Here is a 23,060-nt window from a genome sequence, read left to right as displayed (position 1 = left end):
CTGGGATCAAGTTCCAAGTCAGGGTCCCTGCTCAACAGGGAGTCTGTTTCTCCCTCTTTGCTTGTGCGTGTTCTCACTCTCTCATATAAATAAATAAATAAATAAATAAACAAACAAATAAATAAAATCTTCAAAAAAAAAATACTTTCTTATCTTTCAAGATTATGGTCAATCCACTAAGTTTCCCCTACTTCAAGTCAAATTGTGGTCTTCTCCAAACACAAAGGCTTTTATTTCCCTTAATGACATCATTAATGAAATTACCACTGCTTTACATTCATATTTTGTTTTAATGGGATTTCTAGTAACACTTGAGATTTCTTTTCTGAGGTCTACTCCGACTTTCTCATCAGAAAGAAGAGTGACAGCTCAGAATTTCGCTCAGAGAAAACATGAAGAGTTCACAGGAGGGTGCTTTCCACTGGCCGTGCATGGGACCTCTTGCAGGCAGGCCATGTGAGTTGGAGCCCAGGACTGACCCGTCTGTGCCAGAATCCACTAGCGCGCCTAGGTGTTGCTCATCTCGCTGTCTTGGCCCATTCTGCCTCCGAAGCCTGGAAGGCCCTTCCAGCTACCTCTCCTCATGCAGACTGGCTAGGGGCCCCTATTCTATGCACCCCAGGCACAAGAGGTGCATGTCTATTGTGAAAATTAAAAAAACCCACAGGGACCAGCCTTGAAAATTCCCTGAGCAGACAAAGCCAGTTGAGTCATAAGAGCAAAATTTAATTTAGCTTATTTTATAACACTAACTTGACCTTGGTTGCTTCTTGCTTATACCTCTGACAAAACTTCAACTGCCTCCCAAGGTTGATATGCGGTAACCACTGACTAATTTCCTGTCATTGAAGAAAATTCTAATATGATAACCAATCACAGTAAAGAACAGTCACTTCTGTCTCACTGAATAAGCTGCTTTAAGACGAGACTCATTCCACGTTTTGGTTTGAGTGCCTCCAGTCTGCAAACTTTCTGGTGTGTGCGCCATAAACTTTTACTAATTACTAGTTCGGTGATTCATTGGTCTTCTGTCTATTATTTCTGAACTTTTGACACTAACATCCATACACATGCAGTTCATGAATGAGTCTCCCCCTCGCTCCCCAAAGCTCTGCAGCTCCCCAGAGCCAAACACTGAGACCTGCACAGCACAGGCCCATAGGACACATTCACCCGCCCCATTCACCTTTGGACGGTACAACTATGCACTTTGCACAACTCACCGCAGCCTACAGAACATCTGTAATGCGCCGAAATGACCTTCAAGGCTCTTACCTCCACCCACCTTCCCAGGCTTTTACAACCAGCTGCTCCTTCTCATAGCCAAATAAAGAACAAATGGGCAGTTCCTCACACACCAATTGGCTACCTGCTCTCCTTTGAGCCTTTACCACCTGCGTCTGTCTGACACAACCCTGAGTCACTTCCAAACACAGTCTTGTTCTGAGTTCCCGGTTTTCCTTCAACACTACATAATTTATTGATATTCCAGCTTTTTATGCCACCCAACAAACTCCACTCTATATGATAAGCATTTCAGCAGTGATTTATTCTATATTAGAGGATTAGCTTATGTTAACTGAACATTTTTTTTTCTTGACAGATATAATATTGCTATATCTTCTAGATCTTTGTACACAGAGGTGTTCAATGAACACTGGTTGGACAAGAGTATATTGTTGACTCTTTCTCAACTTCATCTCCTTAGAACAAACTTCGGCCTCTCCTACTTCTTGGCCTCCTTCCAGTGCTGCACCCACTCCTGCCAAGCACCCCACCCGCCTCCCAAGCGGCTCTCGCACACCCACACTCCTTACAGCCACAGGGCCAGGGAAGCTGTTGACTCTGCCCCCATCTGCAGGACCTGATTCTGCTGAGGAGCTCTGCATCTGTGCCCTGCTCTGCAAGCTGCAGAGAACTGACCTGGCTCCCTGCGTACTCCCCATCCCCCATCCAAGGACTCAGGGAAGGGAAGGGAAAGGGAAAGGGAAAGGGAAAGGGAAAGGGAAAGGGAAAGGGAAAGGGAAAAGGGAAAAGGGAAAAGGGAAAAGGGAAAGGAGAAGGGAGGGGAGGGAAGAGAAGGAAAAAGAGAGAAAGGAAGAGAGAGAGAGAGAGAGAAAAGAGAGAAAGAGAGAAGGGAGGGAGGAAGAGAGAACAAGAAAGAAAGAAAGGAAGGAAAGAAAGAAAGAAAGAAAGAAAGAAAGAAAGAAAGAAAGAAAGAAAGAAAGAAAGAAGAAAGAAAGAAAGAAAGAAAGAAAGAAAGAAAGAAAGAAAGAAAGAAAGAAAGAAAGAAAGAAAGAAAGAAAGAAAGAAAGAAAGAAAAACAAGCAGGCGCGGGCCCAGGCGGGGCCCCGAGGCGGCTCCACCCACTGCACAGGCGGAGCCTTCCCACCTTGAACTTGGGCTCGGGCAGGCTCGAAGTTAAATTCCTGAATCTCGCCCAGCCGCGAGTCAGCGACGTGGTGCCCGTGACAGACCACTGCTTCTCGGTCGACAGCGAGGACTGCGTGTCCTGGGTGAGTTTCCGAGGTCCGGACCCGGGGCCGGGCAAGAGCTCGGCGAGGAGGTGGCAGTGGCCCGCTCCGAAGCGCCCCTGGCTCGGCGCCCCGCCAGCCCACCCGCCTGCCGGTAGTAAAGCTGTGGCGGGGTAGCAAGGGGGGCAGGGTGTCCGAGAGAGGGCGCGGGCCGGGAGCCCTGGTCCGACCACTGGGGGTGAGCCGGCGAGAGCGCTGCCCGGCGCGTCTCCCTCTCCCTCCCTTACCGCCCCCAATTCATCAGGCACCTCTTACCAGGGCAACTTGCTGCGTCCTGGCTTGGGAAGCGGAAGACACCTGTTTACTGCATCACGTTAGTTAGCTCAGCTTCCCCCCCCCCCCCCAAAGTAAGCTCTATGCCCAACGTGGGGCTTGAACTCACGACTCAGATCCAGAATTGCTGCTCTCCCTACTGAGCCAGCCAGGTGCCCCAAGTTAGTTCAGCTTTTGAACTAAGTAGTCAGGCTGTGGGATTGGAACACCAAGAAAGTGTATAACCCTATTAAATTTAATATGCTCTGTAACTTCCTAAGACAGAGTCTTTACACTAAAACGGAACCTTACCTTTACTTTTGTTTGTAAGTATACTTACTATCACCATCTTTCGTTGCTATGGGCAGAGATCAGAATTCATATACTAGCAGGAACACCAATCATAACTCTAGCTAATGCAGTCATTTTGCTGTTGTTATGGGCCTGGCATTGTTCTAGGAAGGCCTCCACATTGTGGGCATTAGGAGTGGAAGTGGAGATGATGTGTAACCTGGCACGTACTGAAATCCAGCCCAACTCCTCTTGCCCCACTCCCACCCCCACCCTACACATCCTGGAGGGAGGAGCTGTGTGCAGGGCAATTCCCCCCCGCCCCCCGCAATTTGCTCAGAAATTTCATCAGGGATCATAGGGACGGTATTACCTGTATTAAGTCTTTAAACTTCCACAACTCCCCCACTGGTGCATACTGCGGAATCCCCTTATTTAGAAGAGGAAAACTGAGGCACAAAAGGTAAAACAGTTTTAACCAAAGTTGCAGAAAAGCTAGTGGCAGATCCAGAATTCCAACCCAAACTTTAATCTCTACACCTCACTACCTGTGCCGATACCCAACAGACACCCTAAACCCCAAATGAGGGAAACCTCAGGATGTCAAGCTCTGAAGAACCTAGTAAGCATCCACCGAGACAGCAATAAGTGTAAGACCTTGTTCTAGGTCTAACATCGTGCCAACACTGAGACAGTGGGGTGCTGAAGTCTGGGCCCTCTGGCATTAAGAACCTTCCCCCAGGTCAGTGGTGAGATTTCTAGCCACCCACATGGTGCTGGAACCCACTAAGGAGAGAAATAGACCTCTGTCCTTCTGATATGGACCAGCGATATGTCTGAAAGGGGGCATGGATGAGCTGGTGTGGGTCTTCTCGTGGAAGGAATGTTGGCAGCGCCCAGGCTGCTGCCTGGGGAGGGTGCCCAGGGTGCCCCATTAATGTAGGAAGTCTGACCCTCATCATTGCAGGTCTGAAGACACATACCCCAAGACTGAGCTTAAAATGAGAGTCTGAAAATCACCGTTTGCCCTTCAGGGCACCTTCCTTCCAAATTCTGCAGAGCCTGAGAAGCCCTTTTATAAAAGGGGTGGCCTTTTATTCATTCATCACATCATCCAGATCAATCATCCAAATCTACTATGTGAAAATAAATCCAAGCAAAGATGGCAAAGAGTTTGAGGGCCATTTCATCCAAAGCATGGTGAAACCCAGGGCTCCACCACAAAAACTCCCTTTGACCAAAACATCCATGCCCCCTACCACCAGCATTCTAATTCTCTGGACGGACAATGTTAGACACACAGACCAAAACAACCTCAAGCCTCAAACTCTTCCATCCCTCTGTTGGTCAAGTTACTCCCAGATCTCTCTACCTCTAGCCATTCATCATTTGGCTACTGGCTCAAATGTTACCTTCCAGCAAATCTTTCCCGTTGCTTCTTCTCCAGCACCCAATCTAAATCACATCTCCCATATACTGTCTATAACATCCTGTAATTTTCTTTCTAATACAACAGCTTGTCATGATGTATTTATTGGCTCAATGCCTGTTTCTTCAACTAGGGCCTTGGCTCATGAAGGCAGTGATAGCAGGAGGCTGCCTAACACCTCAGCCCCAATGCCCAGCATCAGACCTGCACAGCATCAGGGCTCAGTAAATATAATAAATGAACTCAGCCGGCCCTGCACTAACTAGCACGAGGACCTTGGGTAAACTACATGCATACTCTTTCTGATCTTCAGTCCCATCACTCCAATGAGCCAAGAAACAACAATTTAGGTCACAACAATTTCCCAAGGGTCTGGCCAGGCTCCAAGCCCTTCTGTTGATGAATCTATCCACCCATTGTCATGAATAGTCACTAGTCTGTCCTCAGCCAAACTGCAAAGTAAGTGACACTGCTGGTCTTTAATGAGGGACATCTCCTGCCCTCATCTCCTGCCCTCATCTGTGCCTCTCAATTGGACAGCCCATTCAGGGAAGCCTCCCACCCCCCAGCATAGGATGCCCCTGCTAAACATGTCTTCGCATCCTGTAGGAAGTAAGACCTTCCCTTTCTCAGCTACTTTTTAGTAAAGCATCTTAGAAACTCATTCTCACTAAAGTGTGAGTAACCGATAACAGGATGTAAGCTATAGCCCTGTATGAGTTTGTCAAGGGGAGGCCTTTTATTCATTCAGCAAACCTATTGGGTAATTTCTCCATGAGCAGTACTCCAAATCTGAGAAATAACATTCATAAAGCACTTACTGGGAGCTAGCATTGCAGTCCTGCACATAACATTCATTCTCGTTTCATCTGCAAAATCACTCTGTGCCACAGGACCAGTAGATATGTGGAGACAGAGGCCCAGAGTGGCTAAGTAGCCTCCCCAGATTTCACAGGTAGGCAGGGGCAGGGCAGGACAGCAATCCAGTCTGTCTCTCACCTATATTCTACAGTCCCAAGGCCGTAATCTTGCAGTCAGTGACGTGGGATGCAGGTCTCAGAGTCTGGGGAAGGGGTATCCCATGGTCACAGTGAATCTGTTGGAAAAGGTTTAGAACATCAATTACTCCTTTTCAAATACGTTCTACAAATAAGATTTTACATTTTTTTCTTGAACCCCACTTTTTTTAAGTTTTTTACTTGAGTATAGTTGACACACAATGTTACATTAGTTTTAGGTGTACAGCATAATGATTTAACAAGTCTATACGTTATGCCATGCACACAAGTGTAGCTACAACCACCACACAACACTATTACAGTATCATTGACTATACTCCCTGTACTGTGCCTTTTATTCCCATGGCTTACTCATTCTAGCCATTTCCCCCATCCTCCTACCCCTCTCCCCTCTGGCAACCACTAGTTTGTTCCCTGTATTTATAGGTCTGATTCTACTTTTTGTTTGTTTGTTTATTTATTCTTTTTTTTTAGACTCCATGTATGAGTGAAATCATATGGTATTTGTTTTTCTCAGTTTGACTCATTTTACTTTGCATTATATTCTCTAGGTCCATCCATGTTGTTGCAAATGGCATGATCTCTTTTTTTCAAGGCTGCGTAATATTCCTCTGTGTGTGGGGTGTGTGTGTACCCTACATCTTCCTTATCCATTGAATGTCAGATTTTAAATGATGACACAAAATAAAAGGATGACTGTGCAAATTAAAATACACAAATCCAGGGGCACGTGGGTGGCCAGTTGGTTAAGTACCTGACTCTTAGTTTCAGCTCAGGTCATGATCTCAGGGTCATGAGATCAATCCCTGCGTAGGGCTCCATTCTCAGCAGGGAATCTGCTTCTCTCCTTCTCCCTCCCTATCTGCCCCTGCCCACACTCGTCTCTCTGTCTCTCTCACAAATAAATAAATCTTTTAAAAAATAGCAACAACAACAACAACCCACAAACCCAAAAGGAGACAAAAGTAAAACCAGAGAGGTAGCAGTTACCACATAAACATTATAATATAATTATGACTTTGAGCATAAAAGCAGTCAAGGAGACTTGGGATTATTATGAAGAAAGGTTAAATGTGAGAAATAATTAACTTCTCTTTCGGGTTAAATGTTGGTGTGGTTACAGTTCCTGGTTAGGGAACATTTCTCTCCTGTACAACACTCAGGTGTGGGCCCAGCTTGGTTCTTTGAATGAAAGCTGGCCAAGACACAGTCTCTGGGTCTAAGTTCAGAATCTGCTACCAGGAGAAAAGCTCAAATAACACATCCCAGTTTCTGCTACCATCTCAGAAAACATGAGCTCCACGTAGCCCACAGATGCAGAGGGAATGGTCATGGAGTCTTAATGTGGGTCTCCTTCCTTTATAGGTCTCAGCCACAACATGGCTTCCAAACTGAAGTCAGCCAAGGAATTGATTGTTTTCTTAGGAAAATCAGGTATTGCTTTTCTGGAGGCTATGATGTTCACCATCATCCCCAAACCACGGAAGAATGTTGCTGGTGAAATTGTGCTCATCACTGGCGCCGGGAGTGGACTGGGAAGGCTCTTGGCCGTCAGATTTGCCCGCCTTGGCTCTGTGCTGGTTCTCTGGGATATCAACAAGGAGGGGAACGAGGACACGTGCAGGATGGCGCGGGAAGTTGGAGCCACAAGGGTCTATGCCTACACTTGCGACTGCAGCCAAAGGGAAGACATATACAGAGTGGCCGAACAGGTAGATCTTGCGTCCACCTGTTCTCTGCGGGTAGTAAACACTGTATGCGGATACACTCTTGGGCATCCGTTTCTCGGTCTCTTTGCTTTGCTCAGTGCAGATTTGCCTACTCCCACATCCCTTTAATTTAGAAAGTATTGGGGACTGGGAATTAGGATTTTTGAGTTGTCACTGTATACCATACACCTCACGAAGCACCCCATCTCTATTATATCCTAATCCTATAAAGTGAGGTCCATGACTATCTCCATTTCACAAATAAGGAAACCAAGACTTAAGGAGGTAAGTAGCTCCCCTAAGAAACAGCTCCTAGGTAGGAAAGATCCAGCTCAGCCTTGAGTCTGTAGACTCCATAGTACACACTCAGCGCCCCGACCAGGCAGTATCGACAGTGCCGGCCCCCGTTAATTTATAGGAGGTAGAGGGTGGCCCCCTTCTTGGAGGAGAAAGGAGACATAGAGATATTGAATAATCTGCTCAGGGGTCCCAGAGCTAACACACGACTAAGCCTGGGCTTGAACCTGTATCCAGTCTGAGCTGAAATCCAGCTATTTCTACCATTCCACAGTGCCTTTCATTTGAATGTGTATTTCTCTTAATCATAAGAAAATCAGAATATTTCATTCATCCTAAAGATGCTTAATCACAGTTGCTCCTTTGGTGATGATACAGTTGCGCGTTTAAAGAAGGCTTTCGGGAAATCAAAACCCCAGTATGCAGGGTAAGAGTTTTTTTGGTTCATCGAGGCATATACTTGTTTGCTACCTCTTTTTCCCTCATAAAGCTTTTCTCTATCCCCCCATCGCCATGAGTACTCTGCACATCACTTCTGGGCCACTTTTTTGGCGGCCCCCAGAATTCCCCAATTTACTGAGAAGGAAGGAACCAGACAGACCTGCAAAGAGCAGCCCAACCCCATTGGAAAGTTCTCGCACAGCTTCTAGGCCCCACCTCGAATCCCCTTGCTGCTTCCCACCTTGCTTCCTAGTGGTAAGGTTGGCAGGTCATTGGCAGGTGAGTGTGTAGCTTCTGTTGAAATTTCTCTTTAAATTCTATACATCTGTGACTACCATCTCCAGTCACAGGCAGCCCGGTACAATCTGGAGACCCCAACCTGACAACCTAGCACCTTCCTCAATGTGTAAGTGTGTCTCTGCTACGGCCAACCTCACAGATGAATCTCTGTGCACTTAAAGCGCTGATCAACTGGCATATTCCTTCATGCTGACTGCAAACAACTTCTCTAGCCACTGTTAAGCAATAATTGGTTCATATTCAAATGCTGAAGACTATCCAACATTAAGCAAGCTAATATGAGGCACTTTATAAATAATAACCTCTTCTTATAAATAATATATTATAAATAATATATTGTAAATTATATATATATTATATATTATATATTATATATAATATATAATATATTATAAATTATATATATAATATATATAATATATTATAAATTATAAAAAATATATTATAAATAATATATTATAAATAATAACCTCTTCTCCATATCTGTGGCTTAGTTCTGACCAACATGTTTAGCTCAGAAATGGTCAAACAGTACATATTTAACAGCTTATTATTTAGCTTTTCTTATTTATGGGTCTTGAAAAAATTGATTATTTGTTCTTTGGAATTCAGGGGAAGCAAACTACTCTCCACTCATAAACTTCTTCTGGAGAGAGGGAAGGTACCAGAGAATTTTTTCAAAGTATTCCAGAAAACAGTGATCAAGGCGAAAGTTTTCAGAGTGGTATGATGGTGTGTCATCTCCACAGACCCCAAGAACTTGGAAAGCTCATGTCCCTAGATCATAGTTTGGCACTAAGTTCAGAAAGTCTAGCCTTGCTACTTGGCATCCTAGATAAGCGATTATTTTAAGCAATAAACACATGACCAGAGTAGGGCTATGCCATGGCATGTAGAACTGTCCTGACTACATTTAATGACTGATCCCTTAGACAGGCCAAATCAGAATCAATTTTACTTGGCATCCCTCCAATTGACTGTGTTGGTTCAACAGCAGGGGGGAAAAAAGCCTATTTGTGACATCTAGGAGAATTCCTTGAGGTTTATTATTTCTGTTTCCTGATGTTCAAGATCAAATTTCAGGATCAATTTGTCTTTTAAACCAGTGGTCATTAGTAGAAGCAGACCTTTCTTTATTGCCCACCACCACTAATGAGTAGTCATTGGGAAGTTCAAGTCAGGCATCTTGGACAGTTTAAAGTTTGACACTGACTTGCATGGTCTTCTGGCTTTTCTTATAGGTTGGATGTTTGTAAAGAAATCCCTGAGCAGGTAGTCCCAGCTTGTGCGAGTGTCTCACTAGACCTGTCATCCAGGGTTGAACACACTATTGCCACATTCTTATAAGGAGGAGAATAATGAATGCAAAAAAAGAAAACTACTTAAAAACTAGTCTGTTGCATTTTCCCTTAGATGCTACCCTGTGTCTCTTACAAAACAACACAATACAAACAAGCTCACTCCCATCTCATGAACATTTTATTGTGTTATCATTGGTCAGTAATAGTTAAATATATAAGTCGCGTACAGTTAAACCTGATCCCTTTTTTTCCCTATTGTGGCAGAGGCTGAATACTCATGATGTCTTTCAACCTTAATTTAAAGGGCAAAAGCAGACTTTGGAGCAAGATAATCCTTTAAAAAAAAAAAAAAAGGAAAAGATAAGCCTCTATACAAAACAGATAAATCAATAGGAGGGAAGATTATTCACATGAAAAATCTTATCAAAAATGCTTAGCCCAGTACATTTAAGGTATGATATATAAAGATACAATATCCATATATGGCAAAGAAACAAGCCACAAATAATGAAACCAGGTGCCATTTTGAAATTAAAGTCTGATGTTTATTTTGTCAAGTATATGATAACATGCTTTATTAAGGTGAGAGGCGGCAGTGGATACATACACCTGTTTATGTCTCTGAGATATAACTTCTGGCTTTGCCATCCCTGACTCTGAGCAAGGACATTAGCCTCTGATGCTACTGTCCTACTGTCTTCCAGTCCACAGCCCTGTCCAGCTTTTCTTTTCTTTTTTTTTTTTATTTGAGTATAGTTGACACACAATGTTCTATTAGCTTCAGGTGTACATCGTGGTGATTCAACAGCTCTGTGTGCTAGGCTACACTCATCACAGGTGTAGCTCCCCTCTGTAACCATGCAACACAATTACAGCACTACCCCTGGCTATGTTCCTCATGCTGTGCCTTTTATTCCCGTGATTTCTTCATCCCGTAACTGGAAGCCTGTACCTGGTTTTGCCTCAGGTAGGGCTAGTTGTTTCTAGCCTTAACAGTTAGAGCAGTTGGAACTATTCAGCTTGAATTTGACTAAATATTTTAGTCATTCTCCAAATAAAACTTTAAGTCAGATTTGTTTCCAGTGCTTTTATCTGAAAATGCTACCACAAAATGTGAGGTTTCCTTGGTCTCTATTTCATCCTAAATTTTCCCTAGATTACTGCTCTAGTTGGCTTATAAATCCCTAACACGTCAGCCCCATTGCTTCCACAGCAGTGGATGAGGTGGTAGCTCCCACCTGGCTTCGGGAAGACATCCTGCTCTGTACCAGAATGTGCCATCCATGTAGGGGACACACACACACACACACACACACACGCACACACACACACAGAGTGAGAGATGTAACTGCCGTGAGCTCCTTGTTCAGCACAGGGCAGCTGCAACCAGAGGTTCTCTGATCTGGGGACAGAGCCCCTGCTGAAAGATACAAATTACAGTAAGGAAATTCCAAACACAGGAAGGAGCAAAGGGACCCCACCATCTCCTTTCGCCGATCCTGCAAAATCCTGCACTCATTTCTGCCATAAGAGCCAAGATTACAAGCTGAAGATTTACTATAAGTGAAAGGCTCTAAGGTCCCACCCAGATTTTATTTCTTAAATACAAGTTATGGAGGACACTCTGGCCAGTGTTTCAGCAGCGAATGGGGCTTTACTCTGATCCTCCCTTCACATATCTTAATACCTAGAAGCCTGTGGTAGGGAGAAGAAAACCAGCTAGTTCGTACAAGCAGGACAGACAGGTTCTGAGCTGTGCCATGTGCGTAAAACCTGTTTAGGAGTTTTGTGCTTCTTCTGTGTCTTCCTACTCCACCCCATCTCGGTGTGTGCTGGGTCTTGATTTATATGACACAGCTATAATGCCTTATGTCCTATTGCAATGATTGAAATAAACTACTACTTACACAGAGCCTGAAACAAAGTGACTAGCCATGGAGTATAAGAATAGTTCCGACTGCTCTAACAGGGGGACAAAATGAGAAGAAAAGCATCAGATGTGGATCTCTGACGCACTGTAAACTCAGCAAAGGAAATAAAGCATATTTTGTTCGCAGAGCACGTAAGTTCTGTCTGAGTTAACTAGGATAAGCAGCATTTAAACTATGAGAAATTTAAACTTAGATTATGTAAAGAATCGCTCCATTGGCAGTGTTGCTCTTGTTATTCAATTCAGGTTAAAAAAGAAGTTGGCGATGTCTCCATCCTAATCAACAATGCCGGAATTGTGACAGGCAAAAGTTTCCTCGATTGCCCAGATGACCTGATGGAAAAGGCTTTAGATGTGAATTTCAAAGCACATCTGTGGGTAATTATTTTTTCTTCTCATAATAAACCTAAAGTTGCTCTGAATTTAGAAGTACCTTCCTCTTGTTCTCCTACAATTTTATTCACCTCTAAGTAAAGCAGGGACTTCTCAATTTTAGCGTCCAGGGCTATCCAGATGTCCCCCCTGATCCAACTTATGTACCTGCCTGAGCCTCTGCTCAGGAATCCTGCAAAGACACAACTGTCCCATGGTTTTACTGTCATTTATTGATTGCTGACCTATGTTGGGTGCTATTCTAGGCACCTCCTGTATAATCCTTGAAACAGCTCAGTGAAATAAGGGATCAGAGGAGTTAAAAGATTTGCTCAAGACTACACAGAAATGACAGCACGTATACCTGACCAGGGTGACCTTACAATTTGCCTAAGCTGGAACTCTTGAAAGTGGATAAGGGGAAAGAAAAGAAAAGAAAAAAAGAAAAGAAAAGAAAAGAAAGAAGGAAAGAAAGAAAGAAAGAAAGAAAGAAAGAAAGAAAGAAAGAAAGAAAGAAAGAAAGAAAGAAAGTGAGGAGGGCATTATTCATAAACAAGCATTAATCAGGTCTATTCTGGGCAAATGAAGACATACGGTCATCTCACTCAGTATCTAACCAGGGAAAAAAGAGTCTCTACCAGTAGCCTGGGTGACATTAAAGGGCACAGGACAGGTGCCATGGACATTAACTGGCACAGCCCTGACCTCCAACTTGATGCGCCCCTTGCAGAAGTTGGGTTTTCCTAGCTTTTGCCGAAACCAGTCTTGCCTCGCCTCCCCACCCATGCACTTGCCCTCCCTTGCCTCTCTCTGCTTCTGCTGCCCTGGGCGGCTCTCTGCTGGGAGGGAGTATTTGCTGGAGACTTCTGAGCTCCCCTCCATCCTCTTTACACCTCCCCACCCAGACTCCCCGCCCAACTCTCATATGGGAGCCTTCAAATGTTATTTGGACTTTGTTGGTTTCTGTCCCCTAGTTTCACCAAAGTGTCCTGGCACTGGTGGTTTTGTTGGTGTTCTGTATTGTTTCCAGGAGTAAGATGGGGAGATTCCCTTCAGGAGCTACTGCAAGTGATTTATGTTGTCTTGTCCCAAATATCGCTCCCCTTCATTAGAATGAAGTTAGATTCTTCAGCCAGAATGAAGATAAAACCATCATCTCATTTTAATAATCTCCCCTTCTGCTGTGTTCTTTTTCCTCCTGGGTCTCCCCTTTCTCTCTCTCTTCCTCTAGTTGTCCCCAGAATGCTGGTATGTCCCTGGCCCCCATCATTCTCACTCTGGACAGTCTTTCTGGGCAAGTCCGCATATGTTCTTTAAGCCCCTGCATGGAATAGGCACTTAATTGCTAGTGGGTCGGAGGACTCCTGGTGACCGTGCTCCCAAGGGATGTGTCCCCAGGGAGAAGTAAAGAGACTCACCTTTGACCATCAGAACTCAGGGAGCTTTTTATTATGCTGTGCTGCTGGCTCGTTTTGATTTTCCACCTTTCTCTGACTGTTAGTTTCTCTCAGAAATTCATTGTGATGCATGCAACGGCCTTGTTTGACTTTGATAAGAGATCCCTTTTCTCATATTTATTCATATGATTCAAATTTGAAAATAAACATGAAATATGAATTCATATAAATTTACAAGTATTCCTGTTTAATGAATTATTCCTGTGTTGTAGAACATATCTTCTATCGAAGCTCATTTCTCTCTCCTTTACCTTCTTTTTCCAGGTCCCACATCAAAGGTGAAGGTGCTCAACACTACTGAGACACAGCACACAGCCTTTCTTTCTAACATATACTCTCTACTCATATGGCTTGAAATTAAAAACCATTATTCAAAGAAGTAGAGATGAATTTCAAAGCAAAGTGATATTTTTAAACTGAAGCCAATAGTGGCATGTCCTGTGAACAATGTTCAAAAATATTTGAAATCCAAATTTGATCCATGGGGGGAATAAAGGCAATATAAATCTAAATAATCATATCTCCAAGAGTACTCTTACTGGTTTGTGGATTTTGCCTACCACAGTTAAGATTCTCTGATACCACTTAAATTATTGTCTGAATATTGTTTTTCAAAGTCACATATGAGCAAAATATAAGTCTAAATAAATTATTTTTAATAATATTGGAACTGCTAGCAGGAAAATACTGATTTACCAGGTTGAACAAAGAGGCTTACTTGCCAGATGTTTACATTTTTATACCCCAGTGCCTTCAGGTATTTTTATGAGCTTAAAAGACACTTTTCATCACAACGATCACATAAACATCTGAGAAAAGTGTAAAATGTTAACAGTTCTTCCTTGCTCTTCTTAGACTTATAAATCCTTTCTACCTGCTATGATCGCTAACGAGCGTGGACATTTGGTTTGCATTTCAAGTGCAGCTGGATTAATTGGAGTAAATAAACTGGCAGGTAAGAGAAATGTAATATTAAGCAGTTGCAAAAAGTTTTATAACTTTATCTTACTTAGCTCTGAACAATCACCATTGATTTGATGTGCCAATGATAAAGGGTTATAAATTAAGAGACATATTCAATACGGTAAGTGGTTGAGAACATGGTTCAGCAAAACTGCCTATCAGATTTGCTTACATGCAGCTGAACTATGCACTTTGGAATCATTAGGTTAGTGCAATCTCCTGGGCTTAAAAAAAGAGGAAGAGAGAGAGCTTACTGATAAATTCTTCTTATCCAAGTGATTAGCATAGTCACCATCTGGGAGACCCCTGGCACTGTTATCAGGATGGTAAGGAGGAGTACTCTGCCTTTTGAAATTTCCATTAAGTGGTCTCCTTCTGCTAGAGGTTTAGAGAAAGTTTCTCCAGCCCAAGAAATCTAAAATTAACCTCTCTGCTTTCCCACTGGTTGAAGACTTGCAGCTCAAGATGCCCAGCAGTGATCTTAGCATGGTTCATCTCACTTATGGGAATAGGGTTTGCAGAACCACCAGTCACCCCAAATGTTACCCATCTACACACATCTCCCCATAAGTGGGACTCTCCTTCCTCCATCCTTAGAATTCGCTGGGTTTTATTGTGACTTTGCGGGTCTCTGAACTGCAGGTCTATTTGCAGTTCCTGTGCATCCTTAGATACAAGATTCTCCCATACCCTGTTCACCTTAGCAACATGTCTAAGACTTTTGTAATTCCTATGGTGTGGATCTTGGCTCCCCTGCATCAGAATCAGTGGGCGTGCTATATAGAATGCAGATTGCCTGAGTCCTGAGCTGTTTCTACTCATTTGAATTTCAGAGATGTGGGGCTCAGTGAGCTGTATTCATACCCCATGACTCAGGGGATCCTAGAAGCTGCTCAGGACTCCCCTCTCCCCTTCCCTTCCTCTACTCATCCACCACAATCTAGGGACCTGACTCTTACCAGTGGTTGTGGCTGCTTCTCCCCAGAGCAAGGATGGCTCATTTGCCTCTTTCATGAGGAAAAGGAGAGTCAGAGTTCACCTAAATGCCATTTCTTCTCCAAGAAGAAATCACTTGGAGTGAGTGTGATTGTAGACAGAGAGCTTAAAACTGACATGGATGCCACTTCCTACAACCCCCTGCATTTTTAAGACAGGTAAGAGGTAGAGGTTGACATTCGCAAGTCTGTTTTTCTCCAGCAAGGGGAAGAAAATTTGATCTGAGTTTCATGACCCATAGTGATCTTGCTTGCTTGGTTCCTACCTCCCTTATTATTTTACTTCTTTTGTGTGTCTCCCTGCCCTGATGGTCTTAAAACTCTTAGGGACGGGGACTGCATGCACGTGCCATGCCTTGTGTAACAGCTCGCACAGTGTCTGACCGCTCGTCAGGGTGGAAGTAAAGCCTAGAAGTGTGACCCACAGGGGACTCCCTGAAGCCCTGCAACTCCCAGAGGGCACTTGGTCTTTGTCAACTGACCTTTAGGTGATGGTGTTCCTCCCTACTCATTCCTCGATTCCTCTATGGGCACAGACCAAGGTCATACAAAATAAGAACCCTGAAATCATTGTCCCATTCTCTGTGTGTATTTGTGTTATGAGGAAACCTTGATGTAATGCCATTTAAAAACTCAAGGATATACATTAGCGTTGTTTGCCTTTTTCAGATTACTGTGCAAGTAAATTTGCGGCCTTTGGATTTGCTGAATCTGTATTTGTAGAAACACTAGTCCAGAAACTACATGGGATCAAAACCACTATTGTGTGCCCATTTTTTATAAAAACTGGAATGTTTGAAGGTTGTTCTACTGCGTAAGTATGTCCTTTGATTTCAAAGAAACTACATTTTTAAAAATGACCACCTGTTTCATTTTGTTCTATTCATTAACGTTGTTTAAAAAGGTATTTCTTAGGATTCAGCCCGATTTATAAGTGATTTCAGAATTGTTTCTTTCTTCAAATGTGTTTGTGTTTAAGATATTGAGTTTAGGGGCGCCTGGGTGGCACAGCGGTTAAGTGTCTGCCTTCGGCTGAGGGCGTGATCCCGGCGTTATGGGATCGAGCCCCACATCAGGCTCTTCTGCTATGAGCCTGCTTCTTCCTCTCCCATTCCCCCTGCTTGTGTTCCCTCTCCCACTGGCTGTCTCTATCTCTGTCAAATAAATAAATAAAATCTTTAAAAAAAAAGATATTGAGTTTAACAGGGATGGCTTATCAAGGCTGTAAACAACTCATACAACAGCATAGCCAGATCTGCTAGCCATCTCCCCAGCACTCCTGGCCACCAAACTCCATTCTTCCCCCTCCCTGACTGACTCCAGGGCAGGACTGAAAATCACTTAGGGGGTGGGAATGGGCACAAATGCCCAATTCTGCTTCTTGCAGAGATGACAGGAAGTTGTTTAATATGGTTTCACATAGATGCATATATTGTAACATCGGTGTATTAATTAGAATCATCATTTGCCATTTCAAATTAAAGTTGTTACTAGCATGTTGATAATAAAGGAGTAAATATAGAAATAGATCAAGCCTGGAAGGGAAAGAGGCAAATAAGTGATAATGTCTCACAGCCTTTTTTTATCCCTAATTAGTAAGATTTATTTTAGTAATTTATTAACTTGAGGTTTTTTTGTTTTTTTGTTTTTACTCCTTAGCTGTCCTTTTCTGTTACCGATTCTGGAACCAGAATATGTAGCTGACAAGACAGTAGATGCCATCCTGCAAGAGAAAGTATACTTAAATGTGCCAAGGTTTATATACTTCGTGATGTTATTGAAAAGGTAACAATATCAGCTTCCTGTTACTTCTCTAATGAGCCAGTCCACAACTTATTCTCCTACCAGGAGGAGTCACTTTAAAAATATCTGTTAAATGAATGCACTTTGATCCCTTCCTTGTGCCTGTTTGCTGACACGATCTCAAATTTGCATAGTTGCAGGGCTTCCCGTGACTCTGGAAGATGGAATTGGATCCCTCCAGCGACCTTAGTATTGCATTATTGTCAGAGAGAAGTGGATTTGCTGAATGATCTGTGGACAGATTGAAGTGATTTTTTTTAGGACAGATGGTCTTTCTTGTGGGCATCCTAGAATAATCACATTGGAACAGATATTGTGTCCACGCTTGCTCAAGTACAGATCCCCAGAGTCAAGGGCAGAGAGTAAGCGAGACATTTCAGAAAGTTGTGGTATGGGTAAAACTGGCAATAGGGGATGAATTTGAAGTATAAGAGGGTTAAAAAAGTTGGGGGCGCAGGACTGGAAAGATAACCAACCACCTCTTGAAAGCACCGTAGAGCATCTTTGCTTACCCTCTCTGCTCCCCATTGGATTTTAGTGCTGAGACCATCAGCTGCAGTCTGTGAACATGGGACCCAGTTCTAGGAATGGTGATGCCAAATCACTGAGCAGTTGCAGATTCCCACTATCTCCATTCGTTTTCTGGACTGTAACAGGTCATCTAATTATACCACACCCCCTTCCCCAAGGGTTTCTGCTTTGCAAGGAAGCACATTCCATTATTGAACCACTTCCCTCCGTGGTGTTGAAATCTGTCTCGTTTTAACGTTCGCTGGCTCTAACTTTGCCCTCTAGCACCATGACCAATTCCATTCTTCTCGACAACAGTTCTTCAGTTATTTGAACATAGATAGTATGGCTGGCAGCCACTGTCCTTCTTGGGTAAGGAAATGCCCTTTTCAGTTAATTGTATCTACTTTGTGCAACGCACCGAAATCATTCTTATGTCCTTTCACTGACCAGGCTTCATCTAGCACGGGAGTGATATGGCCGACAGGCTGTGTGAGGCAGGGCAAAGGATCTCTGACAAGCACTTTGAAATCTGGGGTTATGATCCTGCTGTTTACTAAGTCTGTGACTCTGAAAATGCCCTTTATTCTCCCAGCCAGTTTTCTTGTTTATGACTTAGAAGTCAATGCTCATTAGAGCTTATAGATTAGTGAACATCACGAAATTTATAGGACAGCGTGGGTGTTCACAGGACAGTGGCTATCTGTTGACTAATCAATGGAAGTATGTGGTATAGTAATGCCCACTGTAAAGAACATAGGGCTTAATATTTCTAATGTTTTTGAATGATCATAGAGGTTATATTTACTTTTATAAGATATTAGTTCTGGACCCCGACAGATCTACATAGTTCCTGAGAAGCATTTGGAAACATGAAGAAGTTCGGTAAAGGGAATGACATCACACATTCCCTCAAATATTCATTAGTAAGCATCAGAGAGTGCCTAAAGTGCACCACAGATTGCTGATCGTCCTGGGATCTGGGGTTACAGCAAAGAAGGAAAGACACAAGAGTCCCTGCCCTCATGGAAATTTTCTTCTTATGGGTGGTAGGGAACAAACAGACAAAAAAATTAAGTAAAAGAAAAGGCATCCTGGGTAATCATAAGAGCTAGGAAGAAACATAAAGCAAGAAAGAGAAATCCCAGAATGGGAGGCAAATTGAGTGCCAATGTTCAGTGTGTTGTTCAGGGGAGGGGTCATGGCAAAAGGTAACATATGACATCCTGGGGAGCCCACAGCTGGGCAGTGAGCTCAGTGTCCTTTCCTTTACCCAACCCTGAGGACAAGTCTTAGGTTTACTGTGCCTCTCCTTCCTCTGCAATGTCAATGACAGGATTGACACAGTCTGTGCTCTGTTGGGAAGGGTGAGCAGGGATAGAGAAGATGAGCAGTCCTAATTGGGTCTTGCCAAAGGTCTGGGGAACTATCTAATCCCCACAGGAGTCCCAGAAAGAGGGGTTGAAGACTTCATTTGATACTGGAAGAAACAGGCTCAAGGGCTAAGTAATGGACCTGGGATGGCATTGTGAGCAACAAAGCTAGGATTCAAGCCAGTCTCATCCAACTCCACAAGACTTCACTGCTTCCCATCAATCATTGCATAGTGCAGTGAACCTTTGGAAACTGAGTTGATAAGTGAGTGGAGTAAAGGTAAATAAAGCAAGAAGAGATAAAAAGAGTCCAGGCCAGTGTCCTCCCACATAGCGGACAAGCCCCGTGACCCTGAAGCATGCACACTAATGTGTGTGTATGCCAATGACTTCCATCTGCAACGAGTCAGTGAGGCTGCATTTCGGCTGAGTTGGTAAAGGTGCTTTCATGATACTCACCAAGAAAACCTCTCTTGTGTTCTCTTTAGTATCTTGCCTGTCAAGGTGTCAATGCTGCTGGCTGGCTATATGGGCATCTTTAATGTAATGGATGGCTTTGTTGGCAAGAACAAGAAAAACTAAAGACCAACTCAATGGCTGAGAGCATCTGATACCCAACATTCCATAATCCTGATTTCAATGAAGAAAAGCATTTTTGTCCAACAATGTATCTGGAAACTACACGTATCATTCTTTTTCTGCTCTCTGGACTAGTATTTTCAAACACTGCCTTTGAAAATAATGTTCCTATCTGCTTTTTGGTTGTTTTTTTTTTTTTTTAATTAAAAAAATATAGCCCGTTTTTGTCATTTCTGTGTGCAGCCATGTGTAAGAAAAAGAATCCTGTCTCTCATGAACTGACCTTCACTTTGGTCATTGGGGACATGGCCCAAATGGAACACGGGGCTTTGCCTGAACCTGCATCAGGGCACAGTGGGAGGTGAAGAGGATGGATGCATATTTTGCTTGAATGCCTTCTATACAGATGACACAGAGCTCAGGGTTCCCTATCACCTTGCTCTCAGCCTTGGCCTTTTTGAAACTGGGCCACCTGATGTAAGACACACCAGCATCCCATGTCCTTCTTTCAAAAGCCAGCCATACAAATGCTCCATTCTACATGCCATGGGCACTCACAGACTAAATACCAGTCCTGCTCAGGGTACATCGGGGGCCACTGTGTCCTGCACATTCCCTGAATGAATTTAGTAGGCAGTGATTTTAGACCAAATTCTATATAGGAGGATATTTTTTTTTCCTAGAAGAGATCAAAAAATTGTTGCTTCTTACTTGGAAAATGACATTCTACTGAGTTAGATGAACTGCTGCTTATTGGACCGGAAAACATATTCATGCGGTTAATTTCAGATGTTTAATTTAATATTTCAGGTTGGGATTCGTGTTGTATTTTTCCACAGAATTTCTATGCATTGGCATTCATCTGTGCTGCCTTCATTTCAGATCTATTGTATTCTTACAGTTTAATGAACTGGCCAACTGCTTTCATGATTTGGAGATTAACTATAAAAGGAAGATTAAGAAAAATATGTTAATTACCATATCCCTGGAACTCCTTCCCAGGATGGGAGGGGCATCTGCCTTGTGAGAAAAACAGCAGCCTTTGTCTCTTACCTTCTTTTGTGTGGGAAGCAGGAAAGGATGAGAAGTACCTCAGAAGACTCTGTGAGAGTCAAAAGAAACAAGTCGTGAATATCTTGGGGGTAAGATGCTCTTAGGAAGGCAATGGTCTCAGGGAATGTGGAATCTGGAATCCACTGTGGACTGATTTATCTTGAGCTGCCTGAATGATTCTGACAACTCTGTCCCTGTATTTCCTTTCCATGCAGAAAGCCTCCAAAAAAGAGGGAAAAAAAACAAACAAACAACTTGTTTTATAATGATAAAAGCAATAGCTGATGCATGAAGCATGACAGACTATGGACTCTGAGAAACAAACTGGGGGTCTCAGAGGGGAGGGGGGTGGGGGAATGGGATAGGCTGGTGATGGGTAGTAAGGAGGGCACGTATTGCATGGTGCACTGGCTGTTATACGCAACTAATGAATCATTGAACTTTACATCAAAAACCAGGGATGTACTGTATGGTGACTAACATAATATAATAAAAAAATACTATTAAAAAAAAAGCAATAGCCGAGGTTTTATTGTGCCTGGCACGAAGCTACGCCCTTTACACACCTTATTTCACTAAACAAGAATATCACACCATTACTCGAAGAATAATAAAGGTATTTGGTGTATGAGGAAGAATAAAAGGCATTTTACTTCATAAGAGTGACATCCTACTCAACTGCAGACGTGTACCGAGCAGCTCAAAAGGCCCTCTTAGCCTAACCAGCTAATGTTCCAAATCCTTGGTTAACAAGGTTAATTAAGAGAGAGGCACAATATTGCTCCTCTATTACAATTCCAAAAGCGTAGATTCTAGGGGCCTGTCTATTTAGCTGAAGAATAAAGAAGAGACTCGAGGGATTTCGGAGAACAAAGGTCTGGGGAGCAGTGGGCAGCCACCACGTCGTAACAACATTAACAGCAATTTTTTCCTAATTGGAGTGCATCTTGGCTGGACGGCTACAAAGGCCTGAAATTCAATTGTGGTTTTACAGTACCCATGAAATTGTCTAAACAAATTCGGATGTACTTGAAAAGCTCCTATGAGAAGAGACCACATGTAAATTACAGGGTTCTAGAGGGTAATCTACAACAAGGTGACTTCATATAAGGGGAGCAAGTGCTCTCCACATCTGTTTCATACCATTCAAATTTCCATTTGAAATTTCATCCTAATGAAGCCATGATCAAGAGCCTGACACCTAAGCAAGCCTTGAGACGTGGAAAGCCTAGGACGAGAGCTATACCTCTGGACTGGTCCCTCTGCTGTCCCGGATGACATGATCTGGACTCCAGGAGTCACCCCGCTGCTCAAGAGCTGAGAAGAATTCTTGGCATTAGAAGGAGTTTGGCTGGGTACAAATGTGTGGTAATGCCCTTGTTCTATTTGTTTGGTTTTTACATGGTATTGCAGTATTAGCTCAGGCTGCCTCGACAAAATACCACAGACTGGGGAGCTGAGAAAACAAAAATGTATTGCCTCACAATTTTGGAGGCTGGAAAGTCCAAAATCAAGATGCCAGCTAATTTTGTTTCTGGTAAGAGCTCTCTCCCTGGCTTACAGACAACCTCTTCTCACTGTGTCTTCACATGGGCCCTTCTTCTGTGTGTGGGCGCAGAGAGGGAGGTCTCCCTCTTCCTTTTCCTGTAAGGTCACTAATCCTATCATGAGGGCCCCACTCACATGATTGGATATATCCCTAATTTCCTCGCCAAAGCCCCATCTCCAAACACCACCACATTGTGGGTTTAGGGCTTCACGAATTTGGGGAAATATAAACAGTCCAAGATAGAAAAGGAAATCCAGCCCATACATGGTCTTTACACTCCTCAGTGTCCTACTGCTGAGGTGGTCATGATTTGTGAAATGAAATCATCTGGAATCTTAGAGGTTAGAGTGAATTAGATGCTTGGAAACAAACAAACAAAAATGCAAAAAACAAAAAACCCTAATTCCAACCTCTGAGAGTCAGCACTTGAAACATGACCAAGAATTTGGGCCAGCAAACAAGAGCTGATGTGAGGCAAGATGTCCTATGCAGAGCTGTTCTGTGAAGAGCTCTTATGGCGGTGTAAGCACCTTCATGGACATGGTTAGAAGTCCCAGGGGTGGGGGGATGATCTACACATTGAGGAATCCAAGGACAGAAACTTGAAGAACATTAATAATTTGAGGAGTGGGCAGCAGAAGAGGCCAGTAGTATAGTGTATAGTGGCCTGTCTGGGGTTTATTCAAACAACCCCATCTCATTTCCCTCCCCAGCTGCTGAAAAATTTCCCTTTGCTGTCAGCGAGTAGGGCATGGCTGAGCCAGAGATAACCCATTTGTGGCCTGGATTCCTTTTTTTTTTCCCTCTTAAATTTGCTATCAACTTCGAGACCAAACCAGTAACAAGCGCACCAATCATTGGTGTTCAGCCCTTGGGGAGGCTGCTTGTAGGATGGTAACTGTG

General features: G+C 43.3%; 1 protein-coding gene across 1 annotated transcript; it reads left to right on the top strand.

Moving 5' to 3' along the window:
• The first annotated feature begins 1,866 nt into the window (after positions 1 to 1,866).
• SDR16C5 (short chain dehydrogenase/reductase family 16C member 5) lies at positions 1,867 to 21,122 on the top strand. Its single transcript, XM_026516452.4, has 7 exons — positions 1,867 to 2,516; positions 6,891 to 7,237; positions 11,750 to 11,881; positions 14,188 to 14,287; positions 15,960 to 16,104; positions 16,950 to 17,075; positions 19,465 to 21,122. The coding sequence occupies exons 2-7, from the start codon at positions 6,905 to 6,907 to the stop codon at positions 19,556 to 19,558; spliced, it is 930 nt and encodes a 309-aa protein (XP_026372237.1). The 5' UTR covers positions 1,867 to 2,516; positions 6,891 to 6,904; the 3' UTR covers positions 19,559 to 21,122.
• Positions 21,123 to 23,060: the final 1,938 nt, after the last annotated feature.

Source organism: Ursus arctos, unplaced genomic scaffold (genome assembly GCF_023065955.2).
Source record: "Ursus arctos isolate Adak ecotype North America unplaced genomic scaffold, UrsArc2.0 scaffold_6, whole genome shotgun sequence".
Lineage (NCBI taxonomy): Eukaryota > Metazoa > Chordata > Mammalia > Carnivora > Ursidae > Ursus > Ursus arctos.
This window is presented reverse-complemented; position numbering and strand designations above follow the sequence as displayed.